The sequence below is a fragment of the Lutra lutra genome, chromosome 1 (assembly GCF_902655055.1).
Source record: "Lutra lutra chromosome 1, mLutLut1.2, whole genome shotgun sequence".
NCBI lineage: Eukaryota > Metazoa > Chordata > Mammalia > Carnivora > Mustelidae > Lutra > Lutra lutra.
This window is the reverse complement of record NC_062278.1, coordinates 135,151,457-135,178,801: the sequence shown is the minus strand read 5'-3', so window position 1 is coordinate 135,178,801 and position 27,345 is coordinate 135,151,457. Positions and strand designations below refer to the sequence as shown.

Genomic DNA, 27,345 nt, shown 5'->3' with positions numbered 1-27,345 from the left:
GCGGAGTCTTAACCCACTGAGCCACCCAGGTGCCCCTGCTTTTTTCCCCTTTTAAAAATAAATCTCTAGAGCCTTCAGTATCATCTAGAACTAGTGTGTTGTGCGACATTAATAAAGGTGGAAAAAGTGAACTATTGAAATAAAATGCCAAGATTCAGTTTTCCATGTAAATCATCATGTACTTTTGGTTGCCTACTCATCAGTCATTACCCACTTCCTTCCTTGAGGTCCCCAGTTTTATTTGGAGGCTCAGTCCTCTCCTACTTGACTTGGGGAAGTCCTTATTAGTGTAAGCTAATCAAAGTAATTCTACTCTGCCTTGTAGTGATTTAAGAAGGAACATAAGAGCCAAAACTGGTCATATGTCAGGAAAAGTCAGTTTAGGGAGCTTCTAGAAAAGTCCTTTTCCTACCTAAAAAGGGAGATACAGCAAGAAACTTCCTTTTCTGCTGGGCAACAGTATGTGTCTGATAGGATGCCTTGAAGTATGGCAGATATCTGTGACTATGACCGGAATTATCCCTAAGGTCCATACTGAGTCTGACAGAGAAGATTCAGCTGGAGCTTAGGGTCAGTCAGGTACCTCAGAGCTACATTAATTTCACTTCTTATTGTTTATGATAAGTCTCTTTATTGTATAAGCCAGTTGAGTGTAATGTGCTGTTTTATTTTAGTTTAGGATAGCCCTAATGTTAAAGAACAAACATACTTGAAAGTCTGCTGTACAGAACAGGAGACACTTTGTGGGAGGCCCATTAAGCCGTAATGATGAGTCTCATAATTTTAAGATCACATTAGAATCATATTCAAGTCCAAAGCTTCATGAGTATTCTCACATACTAAATGTTCTGATTGTGAACAAAACAGACAAAAACATTTCTGTACTGCAATAACTGATAAAGATTTAATTACCCAGTTAGTGAAGAATGAGCCAATTACCAGTTTTGACAGGGGCCCCTTCTTTCTATTTAAGAAGTTGAATATTGACTACATCTAAAGGAATTGACCTTGTTTTACTCTGAAGTAACATGAAGTTATAAGCATGGCTTTTTTATAGATTTATCAAGGTCATGAAAATTTATTTACGCAAAAAAAATTCCATGCCTGGTACACATCAGAAACACCCTTTCCTTTTTTTAACAATAGAAGCTGTTCTCTAAAATTTTAGATAGCACTGTTTAATAAAGGGAGCTGAAGAATATGAAAAATGTTCTAATTATCTGAGTCATTACTTGGACTTTAAAATAGTTACCAGTTTCAGTATTTTTGTTTCCACCTTCTATAGTTTAGAAAGATGTGAATCATTTTCTTTAGTATTTCCCAAATGATAGCTGCTTTGAAAGGGAAGTGATGTATGTGGTCCTAATTTGTATGTGAAATAACTAGTGTACACTTCAGTTACTGATTTTACTGCACTTTGTGGGATTCCCTTGGATGTCTCATGTAATTACTGTTTATAAAGGTAAACATTGGGTAACCATAGCAACTTATTTTTAAATTGAAAATTTCCCCCAGTTTTTAAAGTGCAGTAACTTGATACTACACTTATCCCAGTGTTACCACGTTGTAGAAACCAGAATGATTTGTAAATAACCTCTCCTCAGTTTTTTTTTTTTTTTAAGAAAGACAGAAGTTCAGCCTGTTTAAAAATTTTACATTCTAATTTGTAACACTGGACCTAAGTTGTCTTTGACGCAGTTGCTCAGAGATAATTTACATAAATAATAATGTAAAATTATATTTCAGAGAATGTATTTATTCTGGGTCTGGCAGGACATAAGTCATATGCCAGAGATTCTGCTAATTAACGTAAATCTCAACAAAAATTATACTAATAAGAGACCAAATCATGTAGGATATTTAAAAATAATACAGCTTAAATAGCTACTTCAGTCTGGCCTTCAATTCAGTCTAAATGATGAATACTTTTGCGTAATTTTAAACTACTTCTTGAGGTAATCAATATTATGAAGAAAATAATCCAAATTTTTAAAATATTGCATAAATGTAGTACTACATGCTTGACAACAGAATGTTTTGCTCCCCCTTTTCCCTTAGCTTTGGTGTATTGAGTGTATTCTAGAAAACTATCTACATTGTTATATTTGGCTTATTAATTTTTTTTTGCTTGTATACTTTTGAAGGAAATAATTATTTCTTTTTAAAACTCAAATCTAAAAAGTCATTTTAATGTTGATTTACACCTTAATTTCTCACATGTAACTCTTGAATTTATACTCTTTCCGGGAAGCCCATTCCATCTCCTATCTTGACTGAAATTTTATGTTTTCATAAGTACATGATTCTCCAGAGGTCATATGTATCTTGGGAATGCCTCTGTGTGCGTGTGTGTGTGTGTGTGTAAGTGCGTGCACATGTGTGTATGGAGGAAGGAGAGGAAGAGAGTCAGCATTCTTCTAGTCATCCACTATAGCTATTAAAATGTTACTTGTCTAACTAACTATAAAAAAAATCTTCCTTCGGGGCGCCTGGGTGGCTCAGTGGGTTAAGCCGCTGCCTTCGGCTCAGGTCATGATCCCAGGTCCTGGGTTCGAGCCCCGCATCGGGCTTTCTGCTCAGTGGGGAGCCTGCTTCCTCCTCTCTGCCTCCCTCTCTGTTTACTTGTGATTTCTCTCTGTCAAATAAATAAATAAAATCTTTAAAAAAAAAAATCTTCCTTCTTTTGAGGCACATGTTCTCTGGCTAGGTGACTCTTGTTGTTTGTTGCTGTTGTCTGGCGAATCTCACTCCTTCTACATCTGGATCAGAGTTCTATCAGTCATCTACATGATTTCATTTCTTTGTAGATGACATTTTATGTATCATATTTCACAATGTCACAGCTTCCACACTAGTAATCCTCTCCACTTGGCTCTAACCACATACTCCAATATCCACATCCCACAGTTTGTTTCTTGTACTACCTTCACGTCTGTATTTTTGTTATCCAGTCTAGATCCCATGACCCATTACTTTCAACTGCTACACACTCACACTTAGTCCTTTTCAACTTCATGCTTTCTCTTCCACTTGCCTTACCCACATCAACCCTTCCTTCCTTTTTCAGAAGACAGAGATCTTCTCTTCATAATTCAAGGTAATTTTCCACCTCCATACTAGAATTCCCCTTTTTCTGTATCTGTGAAATTTCCTCTTTTATTTTTCAGTTATACCCCCTTTTAAATCTTTTTAAAATATTTTTTCAGCATTAGGTTTTATTTTCTAAATTTTTTTAAAATGTAAATTCAGTTAATTAACATATAAGGTATTATTAGTTTCAGAGGCAGAGTTCAGTGATTCATCAGTCTTACATAATATCCAATGCTCAATACATTGTGTACCCTCCTTAATGTCCATCATGCAGTTACCCCTTTTTGGTGATACTAAGTCTTCTAATTCATGAACACAGAATATGTTTCCATTTATTTATGTCATTTTTATTTCTCTCATCAGTGTTTTCTAATTTTTTTTAAAAGATTTTATTTATTTATTTGACAGAGATTATGAGTAGACGGAGAGGCAGACAGAGAGAGTAAGGGAAGCAGGCTCCCTGCTGAGCAGAATGCCCAATTCGGGGCTCGATCCCAGGACCCTGGGATCATCATCTGAGCTGAAGGCAGAGGCTTTAATAACCCACTGAGCCACCCAGGTGCCCTAGTGTTTTGCAATTTTTTAATGCACAAGTCTTTTACCTCCTTGGTTAAGTTTATTACTAGTATTTTATTATTTATGATGCTATTGTAAATGAGGTTTTTTTTGAATTTCCTTTTCACATAGTTTATTCTTAGTGTATAGAAATGCAAGTGATTTGGTTGATTTTATATCCTGCACCTTTACTGAATTAATTCTAAGATTTTTTTGTGGAGTCTTGAGGGTTTTGTACATAATGAGATCATGTCTTCATATATTTTTTTTTTTTACTTTTTTTCTGATTTGTGTGTCATTTATTTCTTTTTCTTGCCTCATCTAGCTAGGAAATCTAGTACTTCATTAAATGGAAGTAGTGAAAGTGAACATCTGGGCCATGTTCTTAATTGTAGAGGAAAAGCTTTCAGTTTTTCATCACTGAATGTGTAGGCTTTTCATATATGGCCTGTATAATTTCCTTCTACTCCTAGTTTGTTACAAGTTTTTATCATGAAAGGGTGTTGAATTTTTTCAGATGTTTTTTTTTCTATCTATTGAGATGATCATGTTTTGTGTGTGTGTGTTTGTGTGTTTTATTACATTAATTGATTTTTGTGTAATGATCTATGGTGCATGTCAGGCATAAGTCCCATTTTGCCATAATGTACGATCTTTTACTTAACTATTGATTTTTTAAAATTTTATTATTTGACAGAGAGCAAGAGCCCTGAGCAAGGGGAGTGGCAGGGAGCTGCTGTGGGACTCCCTGCTGAGCAAGGGGCCTGCTGTGGGACTCAGTCCCAGGACCCTGGGATGTTGACCTGAGCCAACCTGAGCGAAGGCAGATCCTTAACCCACTGAGCTACCCAGGCACCCCATGTATGATACTTTCAATGTACTGTTGTGTACTGTTGAATTTGATTTGCTAGTACTTTGTTCACAATTTTTGTGTTTATGTTCGTCAGGAATTCTTTGTTCACCTGAAATTTTATTTTTTTGTTATGTTTTTGTCTGGTTTTGATATCAGGGTAATGCTGGTCCATAAGATTAGTTCAGACGTGTTCCTTCCTTTTCAGTCTTCTTTGGAAGAGTTTGAGGATTGGCATTACTTTTTTAAATGTTTGCTAGAATTTACCAGTAAAGCCATTTGGTCCTGGGCTTTTCTTTGTTGGAGATTTTTGATTACTGATTCAATCTTTTTCTATTCATGGTTTAGTCTTTGGTAGGTTGTATGTTTCTAGGAATTTATCTGCTTATTTTAGATTGCTCAGTTGCTTGGCATTGTAATTGTTCACAGTAGTCTCTTATTCTCCCCCTTCCCATGACATCAGTTATAATATCTCCTCTTTCATTTCTTATTTCATTTGAGTTCTCTTTTTTAGTCTAGCTAAAGTTTTAGCAGTTTAATATTTTTAAACAGCTGACTCAGTTTTGTTGATTTTTTTTTTTCTATTCTATTTTCTTTAGTTGTGCTTTAATCTGTATTATTTTCTTCCTTATGCTAACTTCGGGCTTATTTGTTCTTTTTCTAACTCCTTGAGGTGTAAAGTTAGGTTATTTGAGATCTTTCATTTTTAATGTAGGTGTTTATCCTAGTAAACTTCCCTCTTAGTACTGCTTTTGCTACATCCCGTAAGTTTTGGTATATTGTCTTTTCGTTTTTGTCTCAAGATATTGAGATACTTCCGTTTTGATTCTTTCTTTGATCTTTTGGTTGTTCAAGAGTGTGTTGTTTAATTTCCATATATTTATTACTTTTCCAATATTCCTTTTGCTGTGGATTACTAGTTTCATTCTGTTTTGGTCAGAAAAGATATTTGGTATGATTTCACTCTTAAATTTGTCAAAATTTGTTTTGTGACCTAAGATGTCATCTATCCTGAAGAATGTCCTGGGTGTGCTTGAGGACAGTGTATATTCTGCTACTGTTGGGCGGGATGTTCTGTATGTTTCTGTTAGGTCTATTTAGTCTATATTGTTCAAGCCACTGTTTCCTAGTTGATTAGCTGTTTCAATGTTCTATCCATTACTAAAAGTGGGATATTGAAGTCTGCTACTGTTATTATTATATTGCTGTCAAGTTCTCCTTTCAGTTTGTCAGTATTTGCTTCATATATTTAGATGCTCTGATGTTGTGTGTGTGTATATTTATAATTGTTACATCTCCCTAGTTTTGCCCTTATATAATGTCCTTTGCCTCACATGACAGTTTTTGACTTAAGGTCTATTTTGTCTGATACACGTTTAGCCGCCCTGCTCCTTTTTTGTTAACATTTGCATAGCATATCTTCTCCATCCAGCATATCTTTTCCATCCCTTCACTTTCAGCCTGCATGTGCCCTTAAGCCTAAAGTGAGTCTCTTGTTGGGACACCTCAGTGGCTCAGTTGGTTAAGAGCCTTCAGCCCAGGTCATGATCTCAGGGTTCTGGGATCCAGTTCCACATCTAGCTCCTTGCTCAGCAGGGAGCCTGCATCTCCCTCTGCCTGCTGCTCTCCCTGATGTGCTTTCTCTCTCTCTGACAAATAAATAAATAAAATCTTAAAGTGCATCTCTTGGAGACAGGATATAGTTGGAACTTGGTTTTTGTTTTGTTTTTGTTTTTGTATTTTAATCTATTCATTCTCATTCTATTGGTTAGTGTTCTTTTGAAAAGAATTCTTTAGCCTTCAACATGTTTATCTTGATCATTGCCTTTTCTTCTGTAACCTTTTTTGGGTTAAATATTGCCTAGTTTATTCTTTTCTCAGGATTGTATTTATTGAAGAAGTCTAATCTATGGTCGCTACCACTACTTTTGGTACCTTCTTTTCATGAGTCAACCTATTTTTCTCAGAAACAGGACAGTAAGTCATAAAACTCTAGAACTGAAAACAACTGTAAAAATCATTTAATCTCTTTAACTTGCTTCAACAGTAAAATGAAGGTGCCAAGAGAAATGAAGTAATGTTCTGACCGCTAAGTCAATTTTGGTTAACGTCAACTTAAGGAATTCTATATGGACCTTAATATATGTGAAGAAGCCTCTGAATACGGAAGAAAATGGCACCTATAAAATTGATGTGCTTTGTTTCATACAAAAATAATATTGCCCTCAAACCAGGGTTAATATTGTGGTTAAATTAGATATTTGTGTGTTTTCAGGGAAGAGACAAAAGGTAAAAGAAAGACAGTGAGGCTTTCAAGTTATGATAGAAATATTTCGGGTGCCTGGGTGGCTCAGTTGTTAAGCGTCTGCCTTCAGCTTAGGTCATGATCCCAGGGTCCTGGGATTGAGGCCCACGCCGGGCCCCCTGCTCAACGGGAAGCCTGCTTCTCCCTTTCCTGCTCCCCCTGCTTGTGTTCCCACTCTCTCTCTGTCTCTCTCTCTCTCTGCCAAATAAATAAATCTTAAAAAAAAAAAAAAAAAAGTCAGGTAAGGCTGATAGCTCCTGTTTTGACTATTTTACTGTGGAACATTGTATATTCATATTACTTACTCTGAACCATCATAAAAATCTAAATTTTGTTCTTTTCCTTTAGACAGTAATGTAGGTGAACAGTTAAACTTATAAAAAGTTAGTATTTATAGGGTGCCTGGGTGGCTCAGTGGGTTGAGCCGCTGCCTTTGGCTCAGGTCATGATCTCAGGGTTCTGGGATCGAGTCCTGCATTGGGCTCTCTGCTCAGCAGGGAGCCTGCTTCCCTCTCTCTCTCTCTGCCTGCCTCTCTGCCTACTTGTGATCTCTGTCTGTCAAATAAATAAATAAAATCTTTAAAAAAAAAAAAAGTTAGTATTTATAGATCTAAACCAGTATTGTGTAATGATTGTCACTAGCAAGATACATATGGCTAGCTAATGTAACTGAGGAACTGAATTCTTGATTTAGTTTTATCTAAATTCTAAAAATACTTGATTTAGTTATTAGAACTTTAAAATATGTTTGCAACAACTCAGGCACACGTATTTACATCCTCAGTTGTAAATTTCTTGAGATCTAAATACAAATCTATTATTTCTAATGAAAATTTAATGTTCATATTGAGATATGCTTAAGTATGAAATACAAACAAAATTTGAAGATAGTAAAAGAATGTAAAATATCCATTAATTCTGTATTGACTACAAGCTGAAATAATATTTGTGATATATTTGATTACATAAAATATTGTTATAATTTTGCCTTTTGCTTCACCATTTTAAAGTGTTTACCTAGAAAATGTTAAATTTCTTACGTGGCTAGTTTTTCATTTCTGTTGTATGGCACTTGTCTACACTTTGGGTAACTAAACTATTACTCTGTCATTATAAATAGTTTTAATGTTAAATAAACCTAATAAATAAAATGGTTTCAGCCATTTTCTGAGAAATGTGATCATCAAGAGAAAGTTTTGATATTAAATGTTCTAACTAGTTGACCATTGGTTTGAGAAAGCACTCTTTGAATAAATCAGAGGAAAGAGTAACAACAGGGAAGATTATGTATAACTTTATAAAAGCCATCATTTTTTAAGAGAATGGACACTTACAAGATATCTTTATATACCAGTTACAATTAATAAATTTATTTGCTGTACTCTTACCTCTAATTTAATTAGTAGCAGGTTTGTCTTGTAGCTCTAATTTAGGTCTTCTGTATATACTGCCTTTTACTCTCTTTTTTGTTCTTACCTTGTATTGGATAATTTTTCTTGTGTGCCTCATTTAGACTGCATAAGGTCTTCTTCCCCTGCTTTACTGAGGTATAATTGACTAGTAAAAATTGTATTATTTAAGGTGTACAATGTGATGATTTGAAGTACATAGCCATAGTGAAATGATTACTGCTATCAAACTACAAGTGTGTTAATTAACACATCTGTCACTCTCTTAGTTACCTTTTTTTTTTGTGGTAAGAGCATAATGTCTACTCTCAGCAGATTTAAAGTACATAGCTCAGTACTCTTAACTGTAGCCATCCTGTGTGTGTATAGATCCCCCAAAGTTACTGTTCTTTAAACTGAAAGTTTGTACCCTCTGACTAAGTCTTCCCATTTCCCTTACCCCCATGCTCTTGGCAATTCCCATTCTACTCTGTTTCTCTGAGTTCAATTTTTTAGATTCCAAATGTAAGTGGAATAATACAGTATTTGTCTTTTTGTGTCTGGTTTATTTATGCTTATTAACATAAATATCCTCCAGGTTCATCCATGTTTTTGGCAATGGCAGGATCCTTCAGTTTTATGACTGAATAATACTCCATTGTATATACATATAGCATATTTTTTTGATCCATTCATCTGTTGACAAACAGGTTGTTTCTGTTTCTTGTCTTAGTTAATGTCGCAATGAACTTGGGGGTGTAGACGGCTCTTTGAGATACTGATTTCATTTTCTTTGGATACATACCCAGATATTTAACTTCTTGAGGAACCTTCATACTTTTTTCCATGGTGGCTCTACCAGTTTACATTCAACCAAGAATGTATAAGCATTCTCTTTTCTCAACATCTTTGCCACCATGTTTACTCTTGTCTTTTTGATCCTAGTCATCCTATCAGGTGTGAGATGAAGACTCATTGTGATATTGCTTTGCATTTCCCTAATGATTAGTGAGTAGAACACCTTTTCATGTACCTGTGGCCAATTGTATGTCTTTTCTAGAAAAATAATTATTTAGGCCCTTTGCCTATTTTTAAAAATAAGGTTATTTATTTGTTTGGGTATTTGTTTGTGTCGTTGGTTGATTGGATTTTTGTTTGTTTGTTTTTATTGAGTCATATGAGTTCCTTATAGATTTTGGGTATTAATCTGTTATTGGACATATATAGATTACAGACATTTTTTCCCATTCCATTGGTTGTCTTTTCATTTTGTTGATATTCTCCTTTCCTGTGCAGAAGCTTTTTAGTTTGATGTAGTCCCATGTGTTTCTGTTTGCCTTTGTTGCCTGTGTTTTTGGTGTAATATCCAAGAAATCATTGGGTTGCATAAGGTCTTTGAAGGTGGAGATGATATATGACATTTCATAATCTCTTGGTGTGTGTATAGCAGAGTGGGAATATTAATATGAAATATTTGTTGAATCAGTTGTTGTTATAATTTTAAATGTTTTAAAAATCAGGTATTCTTGCCAAAAGGTTTTTAGATTACTTCAGTGTAGTGAATTTTGAGTGGGATGGAACCAAATCTCACCATCCTGTAGGAATTTTTTAATACTCATCTTAGAATTAGACAAGTTCAGGATTCTTAACACTTCATTTTCAAATCATGAGAGTAGATGTCAGGATACAGATTTTTGGATTAAGATTTAGAAAGGATGTAGAGCCTGAAGGTTCCTTGGATATGATACTGCAACTCATTACCTCATTTTAGTTTATTTGGAAACTGAAGAAGGCCTAGATTTCTTAAGTTCTTGTAAGCACTAGTTGCTTATGTAAAAAAGCTGGGAGTTGCTTGTGATTACCATCTTCTTCCTTACCCCTACGGCCCATCTAATAGCATATCCTGTAATTCGCTTTCCTAAAATATATCTCATACTCTGCATTTACATATCTAACATCCTAGTTCAAATTACTTAATTTTGGGATTATTGCAATAGTCTCCTAACTAGTCTTTTGGCTTCTGTTCGCTACACTGAAGCCCCATAATCTTTGTAAAGCACATCATGATGATTGTCTTGCTTAAAAATTTCTAATGACTTTTGAGTCACTTAGAAAATACCAACTTTATAATTTGGCTTACAAAGCCCTTTATAGTCTTTGAGTTATTTCTCCCCCCTACATCTGTTACTGTTCCTCATGGTTGTTTGCTGCAGCCACATGGACCTTCTTCTGGGTTTTTCCCCCCAAGAAATTTTTTTCTTCTACAGTATATCACAGTTTGCAATTTTGTAATATTTATTACTGTGTAAGCTCTGTTAGAATAAGGATTGACTGTTTATTCATAATCTTGTTTCCTTAGCATAACAGAAAGCCTGGGACATAGTCGATGATGAGTAAGTGTAGATGAACAGATGAGTCATTGACTGACTGGATGTTACTGAGCCTCCACTTCTCATATACAACTGGGGTAGTAGTACCCATAAAAAGTGATGAGGATTCAGTGAGAATATATTTTTTTAAGATTTTATTTATTTATCGAGAGAGAGCAGCAGGCAAGGGCATGGAGCCGACACAGATCTCAATCCCACAACCCTGAGATCATGACCTGAGCCAAAATCAAGAGTTGCACCCCACAGTGAGAATATTTGTGATAAATATTTGTTTCCTTCTCCCTCCACTGATTTTTCTTTGCTTACCCAGTAGTATAGCAGAATTGTTCCTTAAGCTGTTTTCTGCTTATTGTTTCTATTGCAGTTTGTTACAGTTAATGTTTATAATCCATTTTATTTTTTGAAAATTTAAGTATACTGTACTAAAATGTGGATCGCTGATTGATGACTGAAGGAAGAGTAAGGTTATCATTTAGTGTTAGCTTGCAGTCCGAGTAAAAGATAAGAGACTCAAAATCAGATTGACTTGAGGTAGAATTTCTGTTTCCCTGTAATACAAGTGTTGGGAAGTGGGCAGTTTAGGGGTTTTATGGCAGTTCTGTCCCACAGAGTCCTGAAGGGACCCAGATCCCCTCTAGCATACTCTTCTACCACCCTAGATTCTGGTCCTCGTTTGGATTAGGATGGTGGCGAGTCATCCATGTTCCAGGAAGCAGGGTGGATATACCATTTGTCCTTGTAGGAATAGGAAACCACTAACATCTCTACTTAAAATGCTGGTCAGAACTTTGTCTTGTGGCTTCCAGGTACAAGGGAGGCTGAGAAGCGTAGACTTTGTTCTGTGAGGCTCTGAACTTACCTAAAAATTAAATGTTCTAGTTGAATGGAAGGTGGGAAGAATGGATGCAGAATATGGATAGGTCTTTGTAAAGAACACTTCAGAGTAATAATAGGTAATATTAATATATGTTAACAATATACATTAATAATGTATATTAGTTATATTGTTATAAGGGTTAACAATTTGTTATTACCATTATAACATACCAGTGGGATCAAACTGCTTGAGATCATTCGATAACAGTGGTTGTCAGCCATTTTGGAAGTATGGGTGGGTAAACATTTTAAAAAATAGCCTAGTTTGTAAATACATTATGTGCAGAGAATTAATTTGCATGTGTTACAAGGATTTTGAATTCAGCATTTTAAAAATACGTAATGTCATTTTTCGGTGGCTGTACTAAGAACAGGGAAACCTGACCAACCAATAACCTTAAAGAATAGCTATTTAAAAATTTTTTTCCCTCTCTGTTCTTCTGCCCCATTTTCTTTTAAATCTGTTCATAGGACTTTTTCTAAAGTATATGAGCAGATGAAGCCTAGCTCAAGAAGATTGTTCAGGATTCTTGAACTATGAGAAATGTTTCAAAACATTATTTAAACCCACTTCCTTACCATCTTTCACCACAAGCTTTTTATTTTTTAATACTCAGAGAGTAGCCACTTTATACAGCCTGAGTAAAATTCCTTTTCTGTGATAATCAGTATGAAGGTCACAGATCAATATGGAGGAGCATAGATTCGATGAGATTTGGATTGAATCTATAAGAAAGAAAATATGATTTGTGTCAGGAAAAGAAATTCTGGTGTAACAAAATTAGGAACCTAAAAAAAAAATCAGGACGTTTAATATCTTAACATTAAAGGTTTAAACCAGCTTTACTGTTACATGATTCTGTGAAGAATAGGAGTAAGCTGTTGATAGGATACGTTTTAGCACAAAGAATGGAAGGATTATGAAGTTGTCAGAGTTTAAATTTGTTGGCTTATTAAAAATTAAGTCTAATTTGTCCTAAAAAGTAAGTGCCTCAAGAAAAAAAAAAAATCACATCCCTTTGCCATTGTTCAGCTGGAAAAAAAATTGTTTGGAACGTAAGTTTGCACAATCTTTGTCAATAATTTTTCATCATATATACTTTGTACATTCTTAATTTCTTAAGTAGTTATTGACCATCTCCTTTTCCTTTAAGATATAAATTCCTTGAGATTAGGGGCCTGTTCTTATTCAGTAGAAGGTATAAAACAGTGCTATATGGTGTTGTTAGCTTAAATAATAAAAAATAATGAAGTATTTATCTTTTTTTTTTTATCTGTTCTTGATTATATAGGCTATCTTGGGCCAGTAATCTTTACCCTTTCTCTTCCCTTAGACTGTAAAATACAGTGAACTCAGAAGTATGGTAAAACCCCTAGTCCTTCTTCTTGCCTAAGTTTACTGCTTCCTCCCTTCGGTAACTTCAGTAATAATTAATTTGGTTATTGGAGTATTATGACAAATTTATAGCAGTCCATTAAGAGGCCTGAAAACCGGGGGTGGGGTTGGGGAGGGGTGCTGTAGTTAGCAACTGAATTGCAGTCTCTGACACCAGTCTGAATTATCTCACCACTGGGGAGAGAAATCATCAGTAGTCCTCTATTTACCACTGCCCTCACAGGGGATATCATTCTATTATCCTAAATATCCATCATAATAAGACTGTCTTCATTTTATTTCAAGCTAGATTTTGTAAATGTCCTTTAATAAATGTTGAAATGAGACACAGAGAGTTTAAGTAACTTGCTCAAGGTTATAGTTAGGTTAGTGGGAAGCCAGATTAGAACACAGTCGGTTTGGCTACAAAGCCTATGTTCTCAGTCAACCACGGTGCTATTACTGTATTTCTCCTAGATAAAAATCTCTGGAGATTATTATTCTTATAAGTGTAAAACAATTTAGGCTCCAGGAATTTGCCTTGCCTAAGGACACAGCTAATCAATAATGGAATCAGAATTTGAATTACAGGGTAGGCTGACTCCTGAGGCCTTAATTTTAGCTGTCATCCTCTATCATTGTTTTATATCCTGTCAACTTCTGCATGTTAAGTTGCTTACCTACTAAAAGTACAAAACTCACTTTACTGCACTTTAGTTCCTTATGTGTTTTCTGATTAAAGTGTGTGTGTATGTGTGTGCATAATATATATACTCTTTTTAAAAAAAAATTATTTATTTTAGAAAGAGAGAACATGAGCAAGAGGGGCAGAGGAAGAGGGAGAGAGACTCTCAAGCAAACTCCAGGCCGAGTGTGAGCTGTTATGAGACTTGATCTCAGGACCCTGAGATAATTATCTGAGCTGAAACCAAGAGTCAGAAGCTAAGTGACTACACCTCCCAGGCACCCCTATGTATACTCTTAATATATATGTATTCATGTATACATATGAATTCCCTGTTGTGTTTTATAATTTTGCCACTCAGTTCTAGAGTCTTGTGACATACTGGAATTCTTTTCAATGAAATTGTTTGTAAGTGGAAGAAAGTGGAAGGGAAATGTTTATGCGTGCATGGTGTATATAAAAATGTAGTCCCTGCCTTCAAGGAGCTTGTGCTCTGGCCAGGAAAAACCTGTGTGTGGAAGTTGATGTAGAACAAGAGACAGGATGTACCTATTTAAGTAGGTGAATTTATATACTAGATACTTTGGAACAAGTTAAAATTGCCTATATAAAAAGAGATTTTGTTTGGGGTGGGGAAAAAAAACCAACAATGCTGAAGATAGAATAGAAGATACTATTACCATAGTGGTTTCATTTTCACATGTTTCACATATCAAGATGATATTTTTGATTTAGCCATGTGGAGATAGTTAACATCATTTTGTATGTCAAAATATTTTCATATATTTAATTTGGTTTTAAAATACAGCTCTGTGAATTGTTAGCATATTTTAGTATCTTGATACAGTTATATTAGGATTATAGGTTTTTTCATAGATTGACATTTAATGGTTTTCTTAAATTCTGGCATTCTTATATTATCTATTTCGTGCTGGTTTTTTTTTTTTTAATGTTTTGGTAAGTAAATTGGCTTACACACATATGATAACACTAGTCCTGAAATAACCCATTTTAAAATAACTCATTTAGGAATATTATGGTCATAAATAGTATATTCCTTTGTTACCTGAACTTCTCACAGCCATTATAGGTTACCGGTCTTTTAAGATTACTTATACAGAGGCGCCTGGGTGGCTCAATGGGTTAAAGCCTCTGCCTTCGGCTCAGGTCATGATCCCAGGGTCCTGGGATCAATCCCTGCATCAGGCTCTCTGCTCAGCGGGGAGCCAGCTTCCCTCTCTCTTTCTGCCTGCTTGTGATCTCTGCCTGTCAAATAAATAAATAAAATCTTTAAAAGAAAAAAAAAAAGATTACTTATATAGTCTAGTATTTAGTATTACAGGTTGCAAAGATCTTGAGAGTGGAAGGTTGGGGGCTACATATACAAGTATGTACACTCAGTGGAAGCAGAATAGATTTGAAAGAGCACTGTGTTTGGAATTAGGCACAACTTTACTAATTTATATGCCTTTGGATAAAATACTTAATTTTTGCGTCTGTGTTTTTCCTCTTAATTACATGGAACCATAAGGTTATTTTATTAAATGAGAGTGTACAACAGCTCGTCATAAATGTTCAAAAATATTTCATTTATGAATAAAAATGCTAGTTGATAGGAGAAAGAACAAAGATTGAAGGGAAACCACGGTATTTTCATGTAATTTTTTGTTGGGAAATATCTGACTTGTTTAGTAAATAGGGAAAGAAGGGGAAACACAACTATAAATTGGTTGTTTTTGACACCTGATTTATAGCTTTAGGGAAATTAATTTTATAGAGGAAGGAGAATCTTTGCTTTCTTGATGTTACCCTGTGCTTTTTTGACATATAGAAAATTAATGCTAAGGACTTTAAACAATAGTTTTATGTAGCTATTTAACAGATTTTAAGGCTTATTCCATTTCCAGATGGGAAGGTAGAATTATTTAATTTCTTCAATGAAATTTAGATGATCCATAGAAGTTTTGAGCTAGGATTTTTACCTTTTGAAATGTTTATTTTTTCCCTTTAAATATATGACCTGATAGATTAAATTCAACAACCTAGAAATTGTTAGTAAATCTTAAATTTCTTTGTTTGAACTTCTTTGCATTTTTGAAAATAAATACATCTGCTTTATTAAAAAATGATCTTGGTAAAAAACATGAATAAAATCTTAGATTTGTGTTTTTAGTCTCTTAAATACTCCATCTCCCTTTTATGGGCTCACTGCAGACATTCTTATTGCAGCTGTCATTATAGGGTTAAACATTTGCTGTATTGTAACATATGAAAGCAGTTAAGCTGTTTGGAATTGTTTACTTGCTAAAACCAGTGTTAGTCAGCAGAGGCAGTACACCAGATTTCCTTGTGGCTTTTAGTGGAAAATGTTAAAAGCGCACTCATTTTTCAGTTACAGAATTTTTCAGTTTGATCTGGATTAGTCACAGAACTGGTATGAACCTTCTAATTGTGAAGGCTGTCCAAATGCACTATTTTTTTCTCCTGGTAGAGGAAGTTACATCCCGAGCAGTAGCTCAGATCTCTGGTAAGTGTAACATGTGAGCATTACTAGGCATTTCATCCTGCGGTTCTGCAGTCTTTGCTATTCAGACTGTTGCTCAGTTGGAATGCTTCTGTGGGGCCGATCCTGAGGTTCCGTAGATATTTTTTAAGGACCTACTCATTGGAGGTATCAGTGGCGTTTTGCAAGATCATCTGAGGAACGGAAAGCATCTGAAATCTACTGAAAAGGATAACTGTAGCGGTTTTTATAGTGGAAGGAAACTATATTGGCACAGAGCAGATGACTGAATAAAATAGTTGGCTCAAAGAAGATGCACAGTCTGCTGTTTTTTCCTGTGAATGAAGACTATTTAATGGAAGCTGTATTCATGTGGAGATCAAAGGAAACACTGGAATGATAAACTACTGGGCTTTTCTCTCTCTCTCTCTCTTTTTTTTTTAAATGAAAAGCCTGAAGCAGTAATTTGAGCTCAGATGCCTTCTAATTCCTTCACAGCCTGCCTGTTCCATTAGGATCTTCGGCTAACACTATTTCTGCCTGGTGCTGTGCCCTTTTGCTGGAGCAGCCACAGACAACTAACTGCCTGATGGAGAAAGAATGAACGCTCTGCCTTGCTTGTGCTATCGGTGGGAATAAAGCTATCTGTGTTTCTTCTATTATATGGGATATCTGGATTAATCAAGCTGTATTCTAGTACCAAGAGCCCTATTGTCTCTTGTGGTCTGACTCATCGCATGTAAATGTACTGCAGCTTTGCTATTAATGCAGAGTGTTGTTGTTGTTTTTTCTTTCCCAAACACAAAAAATTGTCAACCTCTGAGCTTCATTTTAAGAATTTGTGCTGAGCTGTAGATTTTTTTTTTCTGGATAGTATCTGCAATAACCAGAAGCTGAAGAAATGAAGACAAGTTAGAAGTGGAAACAGAATAGTGGGATTTTTTTTTTCCAGTTACAAGCAAATCAGCTATTCGTAACTATATGACCTTGCAGACAAGAGTGGGTATAACTGTAATCATCTCTGTCACAGTAATTGTTTCTCATTTCATTTTGTATTGTGTGGTGTTGTCACCCCAAACAATGATCTTTTTATGCAAGTAAAATTTCTGTGAGACAGAGAGCATGATGACTATTTTGGTAGGGGAAAAATATTTTTAAATGAGCTTGTACTGGACTTCGTTTTAGTTATTGACATGTTGATGTGAAATTTCTTTTAAGTATTACAGTAACCCAGCAAAAGATAGTAGAGTTTTGTTTTTAGGAAGTTATGTTATGTAGTCATACTTTTAAACCTCAGTTTTTCTGATAGTACTTATTAACTTTAAAAAACCAGCTATGCTATTCAGAGAATGATCCTAAGTGTTGTACAGAAGAGGAGGAAAAACTACTTGTGCTCTTCCAACTGTGACTTTTATTACATAGTTTGGGATTTAGTATTTTAAAAGAGCGAATGAGTCGAGTGTGTATTGTTGTTTTGGAGGAGGTAGAAGATGAATCTCCTGCATTCATTTCTAAATTGCCACAGGAAAATAAATCCCTACATTCACCACCTTCCGGAAGTGTATTGGTAAGATATGAGAGTTTATGTTTACTGTCTTCTACTGAACTAGTAGGATAAATTTTATCTTTTAAGAATAAACAAGTTGGTTTCCACTAGTTTCATTAAAAACCTAAATAAAGCAATATAAGTATGTAAATATGATACATTATTACTTGGGTATAAAATGCACCCATTTCTGATTTTTACTTCTTTAGATGTTTAGATAACATTTCAGACTTTACTATCTCTTACTCTCTTGAAAAGACTTTTTTTAAGAAAACTTGGGGCTTGTTCTGGCAACCACATTTCTGTTTTCATTTTGTGGTTTCAAAAACTGTTGTAACAAGAATGAGGAACTGTATGTTTTAGGAAAGCTCCTGCTAGCAGTACCGAGGCACAGCCTTTTCTGTAATGAATTTTATGTATTTACATTTAGCACTTTTATATGAAAAAGAATCAGACTTCATCCTTAACCTTACTTTTAATGTTGTCAGTTGGTTTCTTTTTGACTGGTATGATACCTTATCAGAGAGAAACTGTTGTTAAGAAATTGTTATATTTAGATACACATGTGTTTGCCTCTTCGTGTTTTTTAGGTATTTGATATTTTTTGGCCTTTGGATTGTAGTGATTTTAATCAATTGCTAGATTTTCTTTCTTGGATTTTTATCTGTGTAACATGTAATGCTAACCCACGCAAGTTATTTAATGCCCCAAATGGAACTTTCCAAAGAGGCCTACCTTCATGGGCCTCAGTGTGGCCTAGGAATGGCTTGTTTGACAAGTTATGTTCCACAGGTAGATGTTGAGATGTCACACTTGTATTTGGAAGACACTGTTTTTACCACATGTATACACACATATATAAACAAAAGACTTCTCACAAAAAATAAAGTTTGATTGGGCTTATTATCTACCTAATTTTGGTCATACTGAATTGATTTTTTAAAATTAGGCCTTTTTAATTCAGGGGAGAATCCTGTATTTTCATATGATTTGACTTAATGAAAGTTTTGGTTAATGTCAGAAACCAAATTGATTATTGTTCCTAAAAAGAAGAAAAATTTTAGGTTTAAAAGTTATGTGTAAATACCTTTAGAATCATCCATACAGTGTGATTAATATTTTTATTTCTTTCTTGTATTTTAGCCATCACTGGTGCAAGCTATATTTAATGGAGATCCTGATGAAGTTCGGGCACTAATATTTAAGAAAGAAGATGTTAACTTTCAGGTAAAACAATTAATTCACTGACACTGGCCTTTAAATCTACGTATAAAAACTGTTTCTTAGAGTTGTGATTCCGTTAAAAAGATATAACACGGTTCTGTAACAGTTGTTTTAAATGAAGGCAGAAGGGTCTTGAGGTAATTGCCTCAAAAGAAAGGGGCTAGACATACATTCAGGATAAAGAGTGTAACACATGAGAACTAGGAGCCTGTGAGGGTTCTTTATTTGCCAGCTTTTTACTTGGAAAATTTTCCACAGAAAAGCTGAAAAAATACCCTGAATATCCATATACCTTCCCTGTAGATTGAGCATTGATAACATTTTGCCACATTTGCTTTCGCTCTTATTTTTACGCATACTGTATATACACACTCATGTGGTTTTTCTTTTTCTTTTTCTGAATCCCATTTGAAATAAGTTGTAAACATGACACTTCACTGTTAAATACTTGTATGCATTTTAGATGAGGCTTCTTTTTTGTGAAAAAAAAACTTTAAATAAAAGACATTTCTATTAAGTTTATAATATATCTAATTTAACTATGAGATCAAATTTGTTTTCTGTAAATAAGCATTGTAAGCATTATATACAGACTCATCTGTTTGATTCTTTCAATAAAGAAAGACGTATTTAAAGTTTCCAAACTGAAAGGTACAGTGCATTTAATGTGCAGGACTGACATGAGACACATTGGGTATATGTATAATTTCCTCTATGTTTTTCTAGTTGCCAATAGTTTCTTTAATTTACTAAATTGAGGCTAAAAATAGTAATTTACTGTAATAAGATCAGATTTATTAATGTGTGTTATTGACACTGGAAATACATTGACAATACATTTTTCATACATAAGTCAGTCCTCTGAATTATTGGGGTGAGGGGGTCATGAGTCAGAAAGTTGCTATAGGAACACCAAAACAGATGACCTAAAATGATTGGTAATTCTACGAAAGCCTGCAAGTTCATCTCATCTTTTCCTTCACTCTTTCATACAGTTCTACTGTGGCAATATTAAGTAGATAGAAAAAGTATTTATCTTTTTAAAGTTGGATTATCCAAATAAATTTGATCTTTAGTTAAAATGGTTCATTATTACATTAGGTAGTGAAATGCTATAATTTTTTTTAAACCTTCCTAAGTGAATTGAGTTCAAGTTGATGTTTATTGGATACATGCACCTAATTCACGATGTACATATTTATTTTAAATGGAGTGCCTGGTTACTTTACGTAATTGGGGTGTCCTAAAGAAATCTACTTTTCTTAGGACAGAAAATAATTTTAGTGGTATAGACCTATGAAAAGGAAGAGCTTTCTGTTCTGTTTAACTCTAGTCTTGGGTTTCTTTGTTTGCTTGTTTTCTTAATAGTTCTAACAAATCTTATCTTGGTGAGGAAGTTTGGACTATATTGCTCTTTACCATGATTAATGTCTCCATCACTACAAAGTCTCATTATAGCCAGCACTGTCTTTTGCTGTTCTAATCAAATTATTTTAAATTAAAAAAATTAATCATCTTGAGCATCAGTTTATTCTGGTGTGATATCCTTGGGAACTGTTGTTTATATGTCACTAACATGTGACCCCCAAACATTTGTGATTTTTATCCTCTACTTATAGGTTCCTCCCTTAACTTACTTTTTTTTTTTTTTTTTTGACAGAGAGAGATCACAAGTAGGCAGAGAGGCAGGCAGAGAGAGAGAAAGGGAAGCAGGCTCCCTGCTGAGCAGAGAGCCCGATGCGGGGATGCGGGGCTCGATCCCAGGACCCTGGGATCATGACCTGAGCCGAAGGCAGAGGCTTAACCCACTGAGCCACCCAGGCGCCCCCCTTAACTTACTTTGAACCATCATTTCTTAACATCTCCTCACTTGGGCCCTTACTTTGAAACTTAGTATTTCAACTCAGCTGGCCCTTCTTGAGGGTGGGTGACTCTTCAGTTGTCTTCAGTGATTCATGGGATTTGACAAGTTTTTTTTTTTTTTTTAAGGCTACTTTTCGGTCTTTTCTCATGTGACTTAGTAGTTGAGAGTATTGTCATATATTTTACAATTTGTTAAATCTGTGGCCATTTTCCTAATTCAAGATAGTAAATTTTTTCTTTTAAGAGGCAATATATACATTTGGTAAAACAATGTTTTGTCATATAAGATGACTCTTGATAGGTAATAAAAATATTTAAGCTTCATGTCAGTGTGACAATAGTGTTTTTCAAAAGTTAATTTAAGTAACTGAGAGTAATATCTTTTTGAAACTTACAGTTTTTGAAGTTATTTTTATAAATATTTAGAGTGATATACAAATTCAGATTTCTTTCTATGCTGAATAAATATAATAAACATTGTATTATTTTAGATATATTATTTTAGTTTCTTCAGTCATGTCCTGAAGTTTTGGATACTGTGGACCACCAAATAACATCTTTTTTTTTTACTAATACACCTAATTGATTTTTAACAAAACTCTTAATTTAAAATGCATTTATATTATTTGATCTGAGAAAGAAGACTTTTGTTGTAGAAGCTATATGTAAGATGATTTTGCTAGAAATACTAAAGTTGGACCACAAATAATTGAGTGCCTAACTAAATACAGGTTTATTGCTCATATATAATCTAGAGCAAGGTGATTTTGGGGTTGGTTAAGAGTAATTTCAGAGCTCTGGATGAGCTTTTCTCTGAGACTTTTAGCTTTCGCCTCATAGTAGATAAGACTGCTGCATTATATGCTTACAAAAAACAACCAAAGAAAGTGGAAAGGGGACCTTTACTATAAGTTTCCTTTTTTCTTTGTTTCCTTTTTTAATCAAGCAAAAGCATCTTTTCTAAAATCCCCTTAAAACTCCCTCCTCAGGTTCCTTTGGTTACTAGCTTACTCTAAACTCTGATCCACCAACAAAGGTAGAATGGGATTAGCTTCCTGCTTAGATCAACCATTGTTTATTACCTGGTTTATTTCCTGGGGCAGGAATAGAGGCTTACCATCACTGGTTGTCTGGCCATTCTTTGCCATTACATATATGCAGAAAATCAGCATTTTCATAGGAAGGCATAAAGGGGAAATAGTTGTTTGGATAAGTAACCTGATAGATTTTTGATTGCCTAGAAGCAGTTGAAATAGCAAACTTTTGGAAAAATTAAAGTCACTTGGACATAGAACAAGCACTGTTAATTAAAAAGGCAAAACAGTCAAAATTTATAAAGGCAGAGTAGTATTACATAGTGTAAAAGAACAATTGGAATATAAGTTATTAGATTTTCTTAACTTATTACCTATATATACCAGTTGACCAAATCCATTTAAGTTCTTTGTGACTCTTTTGTTAAATGTGTGGGGTTATAATAATGGACTTCAGTGCTTTTTTCCACTCCAAATTTAAGGTCCTCTAAAAATTCTGAATGACCTTGAATGACCTGCTTTTGCCCAGAAGGTTTCATTTGTTTTCTAAGTATACATAGATAGCCAAGGGTACCTGAGTGGTTCAGTTGGTTAACTGCCTTTAGTTTAGGTCATGATTCCACGGTCCTGGGATCAAGCCCCACATCAGGCTCCCTATTCAGCAGGGCAGTCTACTTCTTCCCCTCGCCCTGCTCATGATCTCTCTCTCTTTCAAATAAATGAATAGAAATCTTTATAAATAAATAAAGTCAAAATAATTATATTTATTTATTATATTATTTATTATTTATTAAATAAAATAATAATAATTATTATATATGTCATTGCCCTAGGATTTACTAGGATTTAATGCCATGTTGTGGAGCCCAAATGATTTAGTCTGAAATACTGATAACACATTTCAGAGGAAAGGTCTGACTTTGAAAGAAAATTATTTTCTACACATAGAAATTTTCTTCTATCCAGAGTGATAAAAATAGGTATTAATTACAGAATTTTATTTCAGAGATAGTGATATGCCTAAGCATTCTTATCTTACATGATTCAGTTCATACAACAATCTCATAAAGTTGGTAGGTTAACATTTCCATTCCACCAGTAGTTAACAAAACTAAAACTCAGAAAAGTTGAACATCTCCAGGATCAGGATCTCCAGGGTCAGTAAGTATAGCAGAATAGGAATTTGAACCTGTCTCAGACTTGATAGTGACTGGGAAAATAAAGTAAATTGGAGAAAGAGAAATATATTTTCTTTTGTCACATAGTGCCATAAAGCTGTAATGGTTCAAAAGTAGATTTTTCCCCCCTAGAAGTTATGGCCACGTTCTATGGATTCCTACCTTTTAACTATAATATAAGCCTGATCCTAATTTTCATGATACCAAGGGCTATTAAATGTCAGCATTGTGAATCAATGAATACATAAGCCTCCCTGGTGCCAAATTTTTGTTAGACAAAAGCGTTATTCAAAATAATATCAAACTAGGAGTAATTATAATCTAGCCAGTGCTGTCTTTAGTGTTTAAAACAGAGGAAGGCTTAGATGATAAGTGACCCTTTTTAAACACAAAGGAGTTGATCTAAGAGCTAGTCAATAAGTAGATATTGCTTATATCTATCATATAACTTAGTATTTTTGAAAATGCTGTCTTGTATATTTTTACTCCAAAATATTTGGGGATTGATTTGTCAAAATAGCCTTTCAAATTATTAACATCTTTTAAGCTTTCAAAAATACCTTTTGGGTCATTGAAATGATGTTGATTTTACTTTGTCAGATGAAGTGCTTAGCAAGTACACAAACATATACACACATATCACAGAAGCAGATCATTAGTTTTCATTATTATTGTAATAATATTGTTGGCAGTTTAACACAAAGTAGTGAACTCTGCGTTTATACAGATTGCCCGAATTCCACACACCCCCACCCTTCACCATGTTCTCTAGTCTTTTCTAGAAGTGAGCAAGAATTGCTCTAATCTTCAGCCAGTCTTTCTTGTGGTCACATGTCACTTCTGGTGGCTGCCAGTATACTAAGCTGTTGATGTTCCTAAGCTCCTAACCTCTTTGCTCAGGTACTTGAGGTCGTATGTACTCTCTGTCTTAAAGCTGTATACATGTACACACTGTATGCATGTACATGGTCTTCTGTAGCTACTCACAGTTGCTAGTATTGGAACCCATAACTCTCAGCCCCATCTCAAGTGTGCCCACCCAACTTCCAGCTGACTTCCACAGGACATGGAATTAAAAGGAGGGAGTGAAGAGGAGAGAAGAACCAACTCCATTAACACCCAGGAGAGAATTTTCCAATAGTTTCTCCATGCCTAGAAGTGGTACCTCTCCTCTATTCTTGCCAGTGCCTCTAGATTCCAGCCTCAGATTTTTAAATTTTCTTGATCAGTGTTCAGTTTTCCCCAAAGATCTATAAATGGATGTATGTAGTACTAAATGTCATTATGACTAAATGGCTTTTGGGTGGTTCTGAAACAAAGAGGCATTGTCTAAATGATGAAACCAGCTGCTTTTGCAGCTAGAAACTGATGGTGGCTTAGTTTTATATTCCAGTCATGTATTGCTTTTTATTTAGCATATACACATTTTGCATCTTTTATTTTTCATCCCCAGTATATTTGGAGAATATATATTGGGAATGTGGTATATCAGTAGTCCTTGTTAGTAGTGAGAGCTTCCTCAATTGTCTTGGTAGCCACATAGTTTTGCATTGTTTATAATGTAATTTATTTTAGCAGTCCCCCTTTTAGAGAGCATTTGGATCATTTTCAGTTTTGCTAATTGGAAAAAAATTGGGATCCAAGAAAACAAAAATTCTGCTTCAGTGGACATGCAAAAATTTTAGAATGTTTGTATTTATTTTGAATTATTAAACAAATTATCGTCTTTCCAAATAGACTAAGTGTAGTCTAAGTTCTTTGGAGTAATTTTACTGGACATGTATATATAAATAGGTGTTGGGTAAACAATGATATTTTTAGTAAAGTATCTTTACTTGTAAACTCAGCAATAATGCTGATGATTTTTTTATACTTACTACATAAGAACATAGTATAGCAAAATGTCATAAATTCTGTCCTAAATTTTAGACAGAACTGAAGTTGGTAATTGGTCTGTTGGGTCTTAGCTAGCACCTCAGCCTTTTTTTTTTTTTTTAATTTAAGTTTTAGTGAGGTATAATTGACGTAAAATAAATTGCATATATTTAAATTGTACTATTTCATAAGTTTTGACATGTACATATACCTATAAAACCATCACCTTAATCCAGGGGCTCACATTTCCACCACTACCAAAAGATTCCTTTTGCCCCTAACCTCTGATCTGTTTTGGCCACTGTAGGCTAATTTGTATTTTCTAGAGGTTTATATAAATGAAATGATACAGTATATCCTCCTTTTGTCTAGCTTTTTTTTTATTCAGCATAATTATTTTGAATTTCATGCTGTGGCACATATTAACAGTTTATTCTTTTATGTGTAGTAGTATCTTTTCTGCTGAGTAGTATTCCATTGTATCTATAAATACAGTTTATCCACTGAGCTGTTGATAGACATTTGAGTTGTTTCCCTTTTTCATCTATTACAAATAAAGCTAGTATGAACCTTTCTGTGTAAGTCTATATGAACATAGTCTTTCCTTTCTCTTGGGTAAATATCTAGTGATAGGGTCAGACCATATGGTAGTTTGTTTAACTTTTTAAGAAATTGCCAACTGTGTCCAAATTGGTTGTATCTTTATACATTCCCACCAGCAAGATATGAAAATCTGTTTTTCCACATTCTCACCAATGTTTGGTACAATCAGTCTTTCCTCATCTTAAAAATTCTAATAGAATGGATGTACTGTATCCATCTGACAATGTATCTCATTGTAGTTTTAATTTGCACTGCAGTGATGACTAATGGTATTAAACATCTTTTCATGTACCTCTTGGCAATCTGTGTATTCTCATTGGTGAAATGTCTTTTCAAGTGTTTTTGCTATTTTTTTTTTCTTAATTGGATTGTTTTCTTGCTCTTGAGTTTTGAGAGTTCTTTATATGTTCTGGATACAGAGACTCATGCTGTGGCTGTGTTTTCATTCTCTTAAGAGTTTATTTGAAGAGCAGAAGTTTTAAATTTTGTGAAGCCCAGTTTATTCATTTTTTTATGAATCTTGGTTTTGGTGTTGTATCTAAAAAGCTATCTATCTCAGTGTCATGTAGTTTTTCTTGTATCTTCCGAGGTTTCATAGTTTTAAATTTCACATTTAGATCTATAATCTGTTTTGAGTTAATGTTTGTATATTATGTAGGGACGCCTGGTTGGCTCATTCAGTTATGTGTCCGCCTTCAGCTCAAGTCATGATCCCAGGGTGCTGGGATCGAGACCTGTGTTGGGCCTCCTGGTCAGCGGGGAGTTTGCTTTTCCCTCTGTCTATGTGTGCTTTCTCTTTAACTCTCCCAAATAAACAAATCTTCAAAAAAAAAAAAAAATCTGTATTATGCACAATATATGCCAAAGTTCACTTTTTTAATATGTGGTTATATACAATTATTAAAATATTTGTTGAAAAGAGTGTTTTTTCACTGAATTGTCTTTATATCTTTATTAAAAGTGTGTTGTTAATGCCAGTACCATACTGTTGTGATGGTATAAGTCTTGATCACCAACTACTTCCTTTTTCAAAATTGTTTTGGGTAGGTCATTTGTGTTTTTATATAAATTTTAGAATCAGCTTGTCAGTTTCTAGGAGCAAAATTGGATTATGTTGATTTGTAGGTCAGCTTGGGAAAAATTAACATCTTAACAGTGCTGAGTCTTCTGATCCATGAACAAGTTACAGCTCTCCTTCTATTTAGGTCATTTTTAATTTCAGCAAATTTTGAAATTTTGCTGAGGATGGCCTTTTATATATTGTGTTAAATTTTTTTTTTTTTTGACAGACAGAAATCACAAGCAGGCAGAGAGGCAGGCAGAGAGAGAGAGGGAAGCTGGCTCCCCGCTGAGCAGAGAGCCCGATGCGGGGCTCGATCCCAGGACCCTGGGATCATGACCTGAGCCGAAGGCAGAGGCTTTAACCCACTGAGCCACCAGGCACCTCTAAATTTATATTTTATAAATTTAATAAATGTTATTTAATTTCAAAAAAATGCTAAATCTGCTGTACGGAAGTGAGTTTTTCTTGAGTTTTCTGTCCAGTGCTCCAGGAAATTCGAGTTTTTCACCCTAACTGGTGGGAACAGGACACTTCCCAATATGCAACTCAAGCACTGTTCCTTCAAAATCCATGTATTTTCACTGGGGATAATATCACCTCCAACTTGGCAAAATTTATTTTTTTGCTGTGAGTATGTATGTGTGTATGTGTGAGAGAAAGATCAGTCATATTATTACAATGATTTATGGCCCTCCAAAGGGCCAAACTGTAGAGGTTAGGTATACAGTAGTAGTAAAATTTCATGGGGACAGTTAGGGAAGAAAAAAAAAGTCTCAAAAAACCTCCTGGGTCAGGGTGATAAGGAGAAAAAAGTTGAGAAACATTGCTTTAATTACTTTGGATGCTTCTTTTCACTAGACTAGGTAGTATTTTTATATACATGTGCTATTTTGTACTTAGCTGAGTACCCAAGGGGATAATCTACAGATCTGTGGGATTTTC

At 34.5% G+C, this 27,345-nt stretch overlaps 1 protein-coding gene across 1 annotated transcript in view; it reads left to right on the top strand.

Moving 5' to 3' along the window:
- ANKRD28 (ankyrin repeat domain 28) overlaps positions 1-27,345 on the top strand; it is a 201,476-nt gene that overhangs the window by 58,533 nt on the left and 115,598 nt on the right. Inside the window, 1 exon segment of the mRNA XM_047737492.1 lies at positions 18,707-18,790. Coding sequence (XP_047593448.1) covers positions 18,707-18,790 — 84 coding nt within the window.